Source organism: Charadrius vociferus, unplaced genomic scaffold (genome assembly GCF_000708025.1).
Source record: "Charadrius vociferus isolate BGI_N301 unplaced genomic scaffold, ASM70802v2 scaffold199, whole genome shotgun sequence".
In the NCBI taxonomy this organism is placed as follows: domain Eukaryota; kingdom Metazoa; phylum Chordata; class Aves; order Charadriiformes; family Charadriidae; genus Charadrius; species Charadrius vociferus.
The window spans coordinates 1,202,464-1,214,707 of NW_009650091.1; the positions used below are offsets into that span (position 1 = coordinate 1,202,464).

The following is a 12,244-nucleotide window of genomic DNA, read 5'->3' on the forward strand; positions in this document are numbered from 1 at the left end:
CAATTACCGTAAACTCAACACCTAACTAAAAGCGAGATGAGTCCTAAGCAAGGGGAGTATGGAGGGAGAATAAAATGGGGTTCGTGAACAATCAAACACAACGGTAACACCGGTCGTGTTGCTTTTCACAATCCCTTTCCTTCACACGGCCACAGCTATAGATGGATAATGAAATCCTAAAGGGAGAAACAGCAGTAAGCATTACATCCTGGCCTACTTTTCAAGAATATATGTACATATGTATATTGCCTCAGCAGAAAACCAAGGAACCTGCCCTCCCCTAACTTGTCAGGTCAAGCCATTCGCACACACAAAAAAACCTACCCTCCATTTGCAGATCCTAATGCATCAATTAAAACGAAGTTGCAGGAGGCACAAAAGCACCCATCAGAGCAGCTTTTGCTATCCCCACAGGCCAAGAGATGTCTTAATTTAAACCTAGTCTGAAAACTGTCAGCGGTAAAGAGAAATGTCTGTAACATCTGCCATGATGGGGGGGGAAAAAGAAAAAGCAACTAACTATAGACTCACATACACACCAAATTTACACCAATAAAGCTTTTGGCTGGAGTATTTGCCGGCAAGCACTGATAGATCTGTACAGGGGACCTTGATTTTCAAGCATAATATTGCCTCTAACAGCCATAGTCTGGGATATTTGAGGGGTTTTGGCAGACCTCAAAAAAAAGGGGGGGGGGAGGCAGGGGGAATTTTATGTTATTGCAGGGAAAAATGCCCAAAATATCCGTGAATGAGTGTAAAAATTTTGAAAACGTGTGAATTGGTAACCTGCTTTCAGTCTCACAGCTTTTAATAGCTGAAACCTGTTTATCTGCTTTCTGATATGGAGGCCAAGTGAAAAGATTAACAGGCTCAGTTAAGATTGCGTATTTATTTAGGTTATGTATTGATAGCACGATTCAACACCTTTGTACAGTATAATTTATCCCTCCCTGTTACCAATGTATTTAAGAGAAGGAGAAAAATTTTAAAATACCAATAAAATAATACACGAGTATAGGGTTTTTTTCACTATCACCACCCTCGTCTAGAAGGCCTCATCTCCTGTTTGCATTTTCTTTAGCTGTCCTTCCCTCTGTTGGGGCACATCCAGGTTACCTCTCCTCTACCTGGCCACTTATTTTCATAAAAATTGTAGTAATTAGATATCTTTGTGATGTCTGCGCTTCTTTCAGGTGCAGTTAAATTGACTGAGTTCAGAAAAAGCATATGGCAGACCAACAGACAGACTGAGATATGCATATCTTGTGTTTGCCTAGGTTTTTCTTCTCACGGAGATTTGCTTGAGAAATACTGAGTGAATTAAAGTGATTTCTAAGTTTGAAAAGAACAGGTGGCCTTTACTTCAGAGGTTCAGACAGCTGGGGTATCTGAAGAGAACCTCCACACAAACATCTCTCTACCAAGTCATTGAAATGTTTGGACTTTTTGGTTGGTTGTTTTTATTTAAAAAAAAAAAAAAAAAGAAACCACCGTATCGTGGAACAGAAAACTTGCTTCTACAGATTGTTCAAAATTGCTCAGAACAGATGTGATTTCGAGGGGAATTTTGTGGCCAGCACGGAATTTTTTTCCTATAAATAATAAACCAAGAATGAGGGTTTTTTTGAAGGTCACTATCTCCAGTAGTTCCATTTTAGCTCTCACGTGGTCTATATCAACTCTGCAGCACCATCATTCCTTTTCCACTGCAAAGACACTGAGGTGGAATAGTGGGGAGCAGAATGGGTTGTAGCCCCTCTACAAGAAGTACTTGTTTGCAGTTGGTAGTGGAGCAGCAGTATTTGCCACTCCCCATCATAATCCTGGCTGCCTCCATCTCAGGCAACCTTTTAAAAATAGGCTTAAATTTCAGAAAAGGAGGGTTTGGTGGGGAAAAAAATAATGAGAAAAGCTGTCTTGTGACAAGGATAGAAAAAAAACAGGCTACAGTATTAGGTGAGGCTTCAGAATCTCCCTCAGTGGTGGTTTTAAGACCAGTTTAGACAAACATCTGTCAGAAATGGTTTAGATACGCTGATTGTGTTTGGGGGCAAGGGATAACCTGGAGATTTTTCAAAATCTTTTCCTGCCCTTTCTAGTATGATCAGAAATGACAAGGTAAAACTACAGAACAAAGCCTCACCCAAGGACAGCATTTAATGGCGCTTCCCACTACCTTTCCCTCGTGCAATAGAGATATGCGATGAGCACTCTGTCATCAGTCACAGGAGGGAGAAGGGACCAGGACTGGACAACAAGACAAAAGGCACATCAGTTCACTTTCTGATTAACTTAAAATTTTCGGTGGAAGCAAACACTACCTTTGGCACCACTAAACTGGATTATAAGATCTTCAGGGCTCCAATGTGTCTGTTCTGTTCAGCTCAACACAACCTTAATCTTATCTATCACCCTTCCTACATGCACAATACAAAACATTCACAAAAATTACTACCGCAACAGCTAATTTTTACCATGCAAGAATAACAGTCACGCACTCCAGCATCCCTGAGCTTAAGTGTAGCATATGATCAAAAACTACTACAAATGAAACTCCGCTGTAGAACATACTGCAAAGAATAAAGATAAAACCTCAGTCTGACGCGTCACTGTTTTCCTCAGCGTTGCCCCATTCACCACTATAAACTTTCTACCAGAATCCGTTCTTTGGGTAAATGAGAGCTCATCCTACCTGCACTGTACAGACCCGTGCCCACCATAGGAGCAGTCTGCTGTGAACTCCTCTCTCCCTTTAGGCTGTAATTACTTCAGCGTAACTCCACACGCACCCCCCCCCCCGCAATGCTACTTCTTTGTTTAATTACTTTGCGAAGCCCTGGCTTATCACACAGATTTTCAATTAAATTAAAAGCAATAAAAACCTATTTCAAATTGTTCACTTATTGTGCTTGAATCACATGCACTTAACAAAATGCTTTGATGGAATCCTCACTTAACGTTCCTTCTGTCTCAGTGACCTTGAAGGTACTGAACATCTGTTTCACCCTTACCTTGCACTGAAATATTTTAGACAGATGTAGCTATAAAAAGTCATTGACCTCAAAATTCAAGTCCTTAATTCAATTATTCCTATGAAACCTATAGTTTGTGCATAATTAAGTTAGAAAGAAATGCGGTCACATACTGATTTTTTTAACACTCCTGGCAGAAGGGAACTCTTATCAAGAGACCTCCTATAAAAAGCCACAGTAACCTGGAGACTGGAAATTTCAATGTCAACTGAACTCCCTACCCCAAAGAAAGAAAAAGTTATCTGATCCTCTTATTGTGCAAAACTGAAGGGGTCTCCTGTGCGCCTTTGATCATTTTGCATGTCTTAATTCCTTTTTTCCGGTCCTTTTGTTTCTGATACGTGCACTGACCAAATTGAAAGGAACAACCTGTTACCAATTACTCACAGGTCTACCCTGCACTCTCCTCCCAGCACAGCTGAACGCAAATGTGTGCAAGGACCATCATCACCAGTGACCAGAGAGAACTGGAACCAAGCCTCTCGCGCTACGGGCACTTGGCTCCAGAGTCCCATTCGCATCACGATTTCCGCCCTCCTGTTGCATGCGACCTCCCAATACCAGCCCAGCTCCTCCCCACCTCAGGGTAACCTCCCTCCTTCCACTGGCAATTATTGGTTCCCTGTAGCTCTAAACGATCCCTTTAACACTAATAGCAAAGGTAGCAAGAGAAGGACAAGGTGCTGGTGACAGACATGCTGTACAAGCATCAAGCTGTACACTCCTCTCCCAAAGCCATCAGTTGGGTTCCCGCTTCCCGAACCCCAAGTGCCTCAGGAAGTTTTATTGCTATGAAGGACAGAGTGGGACCAGGGCAGATGATCTCATGTTGCCTGTGTTCCACTCTGGAGAACTACATTTCTTCATGGCATCATACTTGGCACTCGATTGCCTCCTAAAACAGAGGTAGAGCAAAGCACTTAAAATCGGGAAATCACTCCTCCGTATCTCTGGCACCGGCTCACCATCTCGTCGGGACTGAAATTGCTTCCACAAAAGTAACAAGAGTTCTGCCATTAATTAAAGTGGCAACAGAATCAGCCTTGGCAATAGATTTTCCCTGCCATTAATAAAGTCTGCTTTTTTTTTTTTACTGCTGCGTATGTTCACAAGCACATATACCCAGGCAAAAAGTCACGCTCGTGCCCTTGGCACTGGATGCATACTCATTCTGGAATGATTCACATCAAACGACTACCTGTTCAGTGTACAATTACTTTCTTCTTTTTTTAATTCACATCATCATTACCCTTCCCTAACACCTAAAGTTAGATACTTACTGATGCCAACAGCTGTAATAAGTTTAATCGCAAGTTCTGGGATTTCACACTGCATAAAGAAAGGTTCCAAAATATAGCGTCCAAATGCCAACGATATCACTGCTGTGGCAGCAGGGCTAGAGTAAAAACAACAACAACAATCATGAAATTAATCTGCAACAATACAGAGACAATACTCATACAGGATCATGCTGTAACTTTACTGTCACAGACTCGTGAGTCACACTTAATTTTGGTGCCTGCTCGAAACTATGCTGCCATGTACTGTGATTTCTGAAGGCAGCAGGAAACCACGAGCAGCTTAGCTTTGCTCAGCGGTTCTGATCTTGACAGCATCACTTCTTACCAGGATTGGTCCTACAGCTTCTGTGTTGTGGAGCAACTGTAAACAGAAAGGAACGGTATCGATACAAATCTTCATTCACTCGCTTAAAGGGAACGTAGCCAGAATTAGATTACATGGGCAAAACCTTGAGTAAAAGTCACTGAGGACTGAATTTTGGTGGCCAGGTATATCTCACCCCTCAGAGATACAAGGAAATTATTTTAATTAAGCTGAAAATTCGGCTTTACTGAAATAAGTATCCGAAAGTTACCCAAGTCTGTTACTAACATCTGAGACAATGCAAAAAATGAATGAAAATGAGATTTCCTAAAACGCAAACAGAATTTGTTCCTTTTATTGACTAACAACTTTCTAGCACTGCAAGTGAGGGCAAAAAAACCTCCAAGTACAGAAAATACCTACCATGAAACAGAGAAAGGTGAAGGCGTGCAGATGTTGCATTTACAAATATGAAATACTTATAATATTCATACAGCCTTGAGACAATCTAAATGCTTGCCAGAAGCCTTAGCACTGACACATATTAACGGCAAATTACCCTATGCTTTGGAGCAGACACTGTCAGCGTATTGCAGTTCCAGCGGTCCGTTCACGTTTGGTTCGGGAGGACTCTTTCGCCCTTCCTAGAACAGCTGGTGGCATCTGGGCTTCAGCACACGCTCACACACAATAAGGACAAAAGGGCATATGATTCCGCTTCAAATTTTTGAGTTAAACAAGAGTCCAAGAAAATTTCTTGTGGAAAAAAAAAAATCTACAGCATTTCATAAACAGTGCCTCACCTTACAGAATTTTAATAAAATTATAGTTGTTAAAAATGCTATGGAACAGTGCAAAAATTCTGCATAGAAGTAATTCTTCTCCAGCGAACAATAAGGGCATTTTCCACAAGAGAGTTTCACCCTTGACACAAACCCCACTCTCTTAGCACTATGACTCAACCCAAATGTCACACGTTGTGTTGGAGCAAACTGCAGAGCAGCAAAGAACAGAAGCATCTTCCTCGGAAAATCTCTGCGTGGCCAAGCGAGGGCTGCTGCCTGTGCGTCCCCCACACACGGGGACTGTGCCTTTCCCTGGCCAAGAATCGGCTTTGCAACTTTTGCCTCCGCTCAGGGACCAAAAGTCCTTGGTGCTGGATTTACACAGGCGTTTACTGACTTTACCTCAGTGAAATATTTCTGATTTACAGAAGATGAGCACCAGGCTTCCGGCTTTTGAGCGCTGCAGCCTGCCAAAAGTAGTCTGAAGCGTCCTAGATCAGATGAAAGATCAGATCTTCGGAGCTTTCCCGGATTTTTTCCTCAGTCCCAGCTGCTTTTCCCAAAACTTGGATTTTTCCCCTCTCATTTTAAGAAAGGTCTTTTTAAAGAGGCAGTTGCTGCTATCCACATCCTTGTGTTTTTAAAAACATAGCTCCTGAATGATACCTCTAATAAATAGCTGCGTCTCTCGTATCGCCGTGTTTGAGGGCGGGTAGCGTAGTCAATCTGTGGAGGTGGAAGTTGAAGGAATGGGGGATTGATTGCTTGTCAATTCCTTTTGACCGCAATCCTAAAGACAGGCTGGCAGCCCCCTAACAGCTGCGTGCTCAGGAGCGGACAGAAAGCACCTTACCAGCTTTCGTTGAAGGGCAAGGAGCAAAAAAAAGCCACCGAGAAAGGAGCAGATATAGTGTCCCAGCACATACCAGAGGGGACGGAGTCACTTGGCACTGCACTCTCACCCAACCTGTGTTTAGCAACCACCATCATTAAGCGCTACAGACAATGCATTCACGCAGTCGTCTTCACTTGTTTGAAAACGACCTTTTAGTTTTTTTTTTTTTTTCTTTTTAAAATTATGTAATATACCCACAACTTGACTTTTGGGGAGGAAAGAAGTTCCCACTTGTACTGGATAAGGAGCAGCGCAGTGAAAGGCACTTCTAAACAGCAGGTGATGCTGGCACGGTTTAATCAGTATGTGGGCAGAGTTTAAGTGTGTCCTAGACTGTAAAATAGTGGCTGAAAAGATATACAAGAGCAGGAAATGATTATTTTGGTTGCGGCTGCTCCACCAGCCCGTGGGTGTGATAATCCTGCAATCTGTCAGAGGAAAAAACGGCTTAGCCGTGAAGTGTGTGTGCAACTTCATCTACTGAAAAAAAAAAAAACAAAAAACCTGCACACACATTAGGTCGCAACTTCTTTGATAGCAGCAGCCAATTAGTTTACCAATGCAGGAGTCAGATATAAAACTCTACACAGAGTTTCGGCAGCGCCGCTCTGATCATCGCAAGTTATAACAAGTACACCTCCCTTGCTGCCTCTCAGATTTGATGATTAAAGAATCCACTGATGTTCCTTTCCCATGCAAGATGATTATTTTCTGGGTGTGGGGCAGATCACGATGACTAAGAGTGTTTTCATGACACTCCTGGGACACTGTCATATGTAAAAAAAAAAAAAAAATTTTGCAAGGAGAGGAATTTCTGAAGCCTGGGTTCTCGTGGGTATTTGTGCCCAGGTTAATAAGGTCCCCCCGCCCAGTAAGGTGCAGGTTAAGAGGGGAATACCTAACACTACTTTCTTTTGTTGATTCTGCGATGTGCAATGGTAAAGTTAGGTTCGCAGCACTGTGCTTCTCACCATGAAAACACAGGTCCGTTTCCTCTGTCTGGTTTTCCTTTTTGGCAAAAAGTGAATACAGTTGAGACATGTGCTCTTTCATCACGTTTGATGGAAATGATGCAGTTAACTCAAAGGTTACGTATGGGTGGGGAGGATGGAAGGGACCATCTGACATACACAATGATTTCCTCCGGAAACAAGATAAGGATTTATGGATTCATAATGACTCAGCACTGTCAGTGCTTTTAAACTCAACGGTCTATGCTAGAACTTGTCAATATTATGTAAACATAGTTGTGATTTGAAATGAGGCTTGAGCTTTTGTGACTAATTTGCTGATTGCGGAAGAGAGGGGAAAGGAGTGCTAACTAGCCTGAGGCGGGAATGCAGCATTCCTCAAGTCGTTTTGCATAAGTGAGTTGCCCTGTTCTACATGTCATGAGCTCTCCAGCCTCAGCCTGTAAAAAAACCCAACAAAATAAATTAAAAGTTCAAAGGGCTGCATTTGAGTTTGCTACAGAGATTCATTTACATTATGAAAATTTATTTTACATGATTCAGTGATTTGCCATCTTCATATTGTAATTTATCTATGCAATATCAAGGGCTGCATGAGACACAGGCTTACACACCAAAACAATACTTTGGACATTTTAGATACGCAAGGACTTAATATTGCTTTCTTTGGCTAGTCAGTGCTTTTCATAGTAATCAAGATTTAAGTTCTTCAACGCCCCACAAAAACAAAAAATGGGGACCTGTATTGACATATAAAGAATACATGGTATCCCCAAATCTGAAAACTACTGGGCAGTAGCTTCATCAGGAGTTATTCCTGTATCCACCTGCTCCAAAAGCTGTTGCCAAGACTGAGAAAATGTAAAGGTGACTTCCCTCTTCCACTACACTACATATAGGTGTGGCATGTGGTTGTCTTAGAATCATTCCCCCTCCATACATGCACATACGTCTTCTTGAATGTTTCAAGGCTGACAAGCAAAACAGTATTGTTAAATTCTCTGGAGCAACCATACTAAAAGAACACATCTCATTAATCAAGTTATATTTGATTTGTTTCGCCCATCATGTGTTGGAGATTTTTCTTTATGACTGGAAAGAGTATTGCTATCAGAAAAGAAACACAGAAAAGCCCCGATAGACTTACCGAATGATGAGCAATTCAACCCAGACTCTCACAAAAGCAGGTAATGGGCCAAAGGCCTCCAGGATATAGGTGTAGTGACCACCAGATTTCTTAATGCATGTTCCTAGTTCAGCATAGCAGAGGGCACCTGTGAGAATTAAACCGTAGCATCACGAGAGATATCCAGAAATACCTTTCAAAACATTTATAAGCTAAACAATGGAGCTGCCGTGGTATCGCAACTACTTTTGATATATTTTAAGAATTTTTTTTCAAGCGATTTTTTAAGTTTGAATTCATTCAGCTGGACTTGCAGTTAGCCAAACTGTACATATATCCAGTTACATTTATGTGTAAAGCCACTGAAGAACCTGTTTGCTATCAACACGTTCCATGACTCATCTGTTTCTCGTGAAAAGGGACAGCAAACCGCTGTGTCATGCCAGCTACGCCGGCTCCCCAGCCAGCCTGACTGCACCGCCAAGGGAGAGCTTCTGACACATTCGCTTGTTATCAAATGATGATCAGCTCCTTTCAGCCCTGAAGAAACCTGGCTCAGCCTCTGAACAAAAACCCTTTAGAACCGGGGAACAACTTCATTCCCCCTCCTCCGCCGCAGGCGAAGGCATCGACTGGCCAAAATTTGGAAGAAGGAATTGCAGATTAAGAATCTTCCTTAATAGTTCTCCCAACATCTTCTATACAAAATCTGGGGGATAGCTTAGCCCCGGCTTTTCAACAACGGTGCAGCGTTATTGTGTACTGCTAATGCAATGAAAGCTCAGTTCATTTCTGCGTTGCCTTAAATACAGACAACTTCACGTTTGCGTAGCAGGAGTCTCTCTTGGTCCTTTGGTGCGTTTCCACTGACTAACATAAAACCCAAATCCTCATCACGTTGCTGCATCTGTTCATGCAGAAGTGGTTCAGGCCCCTTTGGAGCAAGCGCTAGCGGCATTCCCATCAAGTAGCAGCTCTCAGAGAGCTCCTTGAGGCTGCTGCCGGCACATCGCGTGGCCTCTGCCATTACCGAGCAGGCAACAGCACGCTGCGACTATGAGGACCTGCATGAAGCCTTCTTCACCCATGCACCATCTGCTACTGCCGGTTAACGAGCCATCACCCAGTCATAAAGCCAGCGGATTCGCAGCTCCACGGGTGGACCGCGTCGGTAGAGCGGTGTACCACCTCTGATAAACGTAGGCAGCCCTTTTAGAAAAGCCTTAGCAGCCAGATGAAAACAGCGATAAAGTTTGTAAACACAGAGTTAAGATCAGCATCATATATGAACTTATTTCGGCTCTGTTCCCTGCATTCTTTTATGCTGCAACCCTTTAAGATGAAAACTGCAGTTGTCAAAACCACATAACACGCACAAGGCCCATCAAAGCTGTACACATGACGACAAGTTCCATCACTGTGCACTGGCTTTGTTTGGGGCTTTGCAAAAACGTAGCAGCTTTTCTCTGTTATCCTTCAGCTTACCTGAAAACGTACTTAAAGGAATTCTTGCAGCCACATGAAAAAAAAAAGAAAAAAAAAAAAAGCTAATGATGGGTTTTCTCTTGCCAGCCTCTTCTGGTGAGGTTCAGGATGAAATGAAATTGCATTTCAATACATGTTATACGCATGGCCTCAGGAAGACCTTAAGTGATCTTTGCATGTGATTTTACTATAATTAAGTCATGCAGGGAATTAAAAACACCCATGGCATAAAAAAAAATATGAAAAAATAACTGTAACAGGTCCATTTGGAAAAAGAGATAGTATCTTTTGCTGGGCCAAATTACACAGTTCTTCATATCTTGAGATCTGGAAAATGACCTAGAAAATCCAACTGATAAAAGAGGTTTTGGGGGAGTTTTCTTGTACAGACTTTGCTTCACAGCCAGAAAATTACTACTACTAAAGTTAAAGCCAAAAACGCAATGCTTAAGCAAATTCTGCTTTGACCAAATCTAAAGACCAAGGTCTTCTGACAGGGTTACAAATTGTATCCGTGGTCTGTTTTTATGAGGGAATTCTAGTTATGGACAGCACTTCTACTTTTGCACGACAGATTACGCTGCACACTGTACCAAGACATTTAACATTTGACCAAAACGGGTCCTAACTTGCTTGCGCTGTCTGTTTGGCTTGGGTGGGCTTAGCCTGTAAACAGTCTATGTTTCTTTTAAGCTCAAAGCCAATTTACACAGGGTGGCATTTGCATGTTCCACCTCTTAAGCAGACACGTGTTAGTCCGTGTTTGTCCTCTTTTCCTCCTGCCAGCAAACAAGTCATTTCTGTTTTAAATAAAGCCAATATTCATGTTAGTTCTTCAGCTTCTTTGAGATTAACTCATTAAGTAGGTCAATGGACCCTCTGTCCCGCCGAGGCCAGAGTGGGCTTTTCCGCTCTGAATGGGGGTTTTGTGCACAGAACAAATAAACTGCCATTCTTCAGAATTTAATACTCTTCAAAAATACACAAAATTAGTAAAAACTGTCACGGTAGGCAGACCGGCAATAAAACTCGCAGTACAAATTTGTTTCCATCACACCGTGTTTTTTTGCAGCTTAATCTTTCAAGGCAACATCGTGAGCGAGGAAAAAAGTAAAGAGCAGTAATACGGGACTGGGGAGAGGGGTTATTAGGGTTATTACTTTGCTCCCTTTCGTGCCAATACAGCTTATGTCCAGTAGGAATTATTCCTCTCAGACCTCGGTCTAGCCTCTAGGGAACTAAGTCGAGCTGTCTAAACATTTTGCCGGTGTTGGAGCAAAGCGACACACGTCCCGGGCTGCCGGGGGCCTTACAAGCAAACCGTAAACTACCTCTTACGGCCAGAAGGAAAACATGATGCATACAGCACATTGTATGGCATAAAAAGGACATTTACTTTCCCCGTTCCTTTAGGGACCCACGAGAAACAATAATTTATGCTTCCAATCTTTTCCAACCAGGTGCCAAAGGGACAGGGGTTGCATACCTCTGCGCCCTCCATGCAACCTATCACGCAGCGAAGACCTTCTGTAGCCCTATTGGTCCTGAAGCTCCACACTCTGCCTTGCTATCCAATGGCAAAATCAGGCAAACGACAGCAATAATCCACCGACCGCCCCTCTGGACCAATTAGAAACTTTTGAGGGACTTACCGAAGAGTGAGAGGATACCACACGCCGTCCAGACAGTCAAGGACATGCCCACGCTGCCCGTGTTCTTCAGGATGCCTTTGGGAGAGATGAAGATGCCAGCTCCAATGATAGTTCCAATTATGATGGATATGCCCCTCAGAAGTGTCACTTTCTTCTTCAGCACAACTTTTCCCCCCTGGGCTGGCTGTCCGCCGTCCATAGAGGGCAACCTGCCATTAGCTTGCCCCTGCAAGTAGTTTCCATTAGAGACGGTGGTTACAGCAGCTTTCCTAAACATGCTACAGTGCCACCAGCACGCCGACGGCGAGCGCAGGCAAAAAAAAGTTTGCAGCAGAAACTCAAGGGGTTTTTTTTCCCCCCTCTCTGCGTAGCCAACTACTTAGTCTCTTCCTCTGCCCTCTCTTATCGTTCCAGCTGCTCCTGCACTCAGGTAGCAAGTTCCTCAAGTGTATTTGAGCCTTGAGTGCGATGCGAGCGCTGCTCAGGAACACCTGCGCTTCCACGCTGCGAGCTGGTACTGCCCTATCATTGGGAACGAGCTCAGCTTCCGCGTGGACTTGTATTTAAGCTCTTGTCATACCAAGTTACTCCAGCTGAATGATGATGCAAATTCTCCAGGTTTGCATCAGCCATTTGAGAAACCTCTGGCATTACTCAGCATTTCTTCTTTTTTTTTTTTTTTTTTTTCCT

General features: G+C 43.0%; 1 protein-coding gene across 1 annotated transcript in view; it reads right to left on the bottom strand.

Annotated features, from left to right (window-relative positions):
* SLC7A11 (solute carrier family 7 (anionic amino acid transporter light chain, xc- system), member 11) overlaps positions 1–11,831 on the bottom strand; it is a 59,817-nt gene extending 47,986 nt beyond the window's left edge. Inside the window, exons 1-3 of the mRNA XM_009892169.1 lie at positions 11,555–11,831; positions 8,439–8,565; positions 4,316–4,431 (exon numbers count right to left, since the gene is read on the bottom strand). Coding sequence (XP_009890471.1) covers positions 4,316–4,431; positions 8,439–8,565; positions 11,555–11,831 — 520 coding nt within the window. The remainder of the gene's footprint in view (positions 1–4,315; positions 4,432–8,438; positions 8,566–11,554) is intronic.
* Positions 11,832–12,244: the final 413 nt, after the last annotated feature.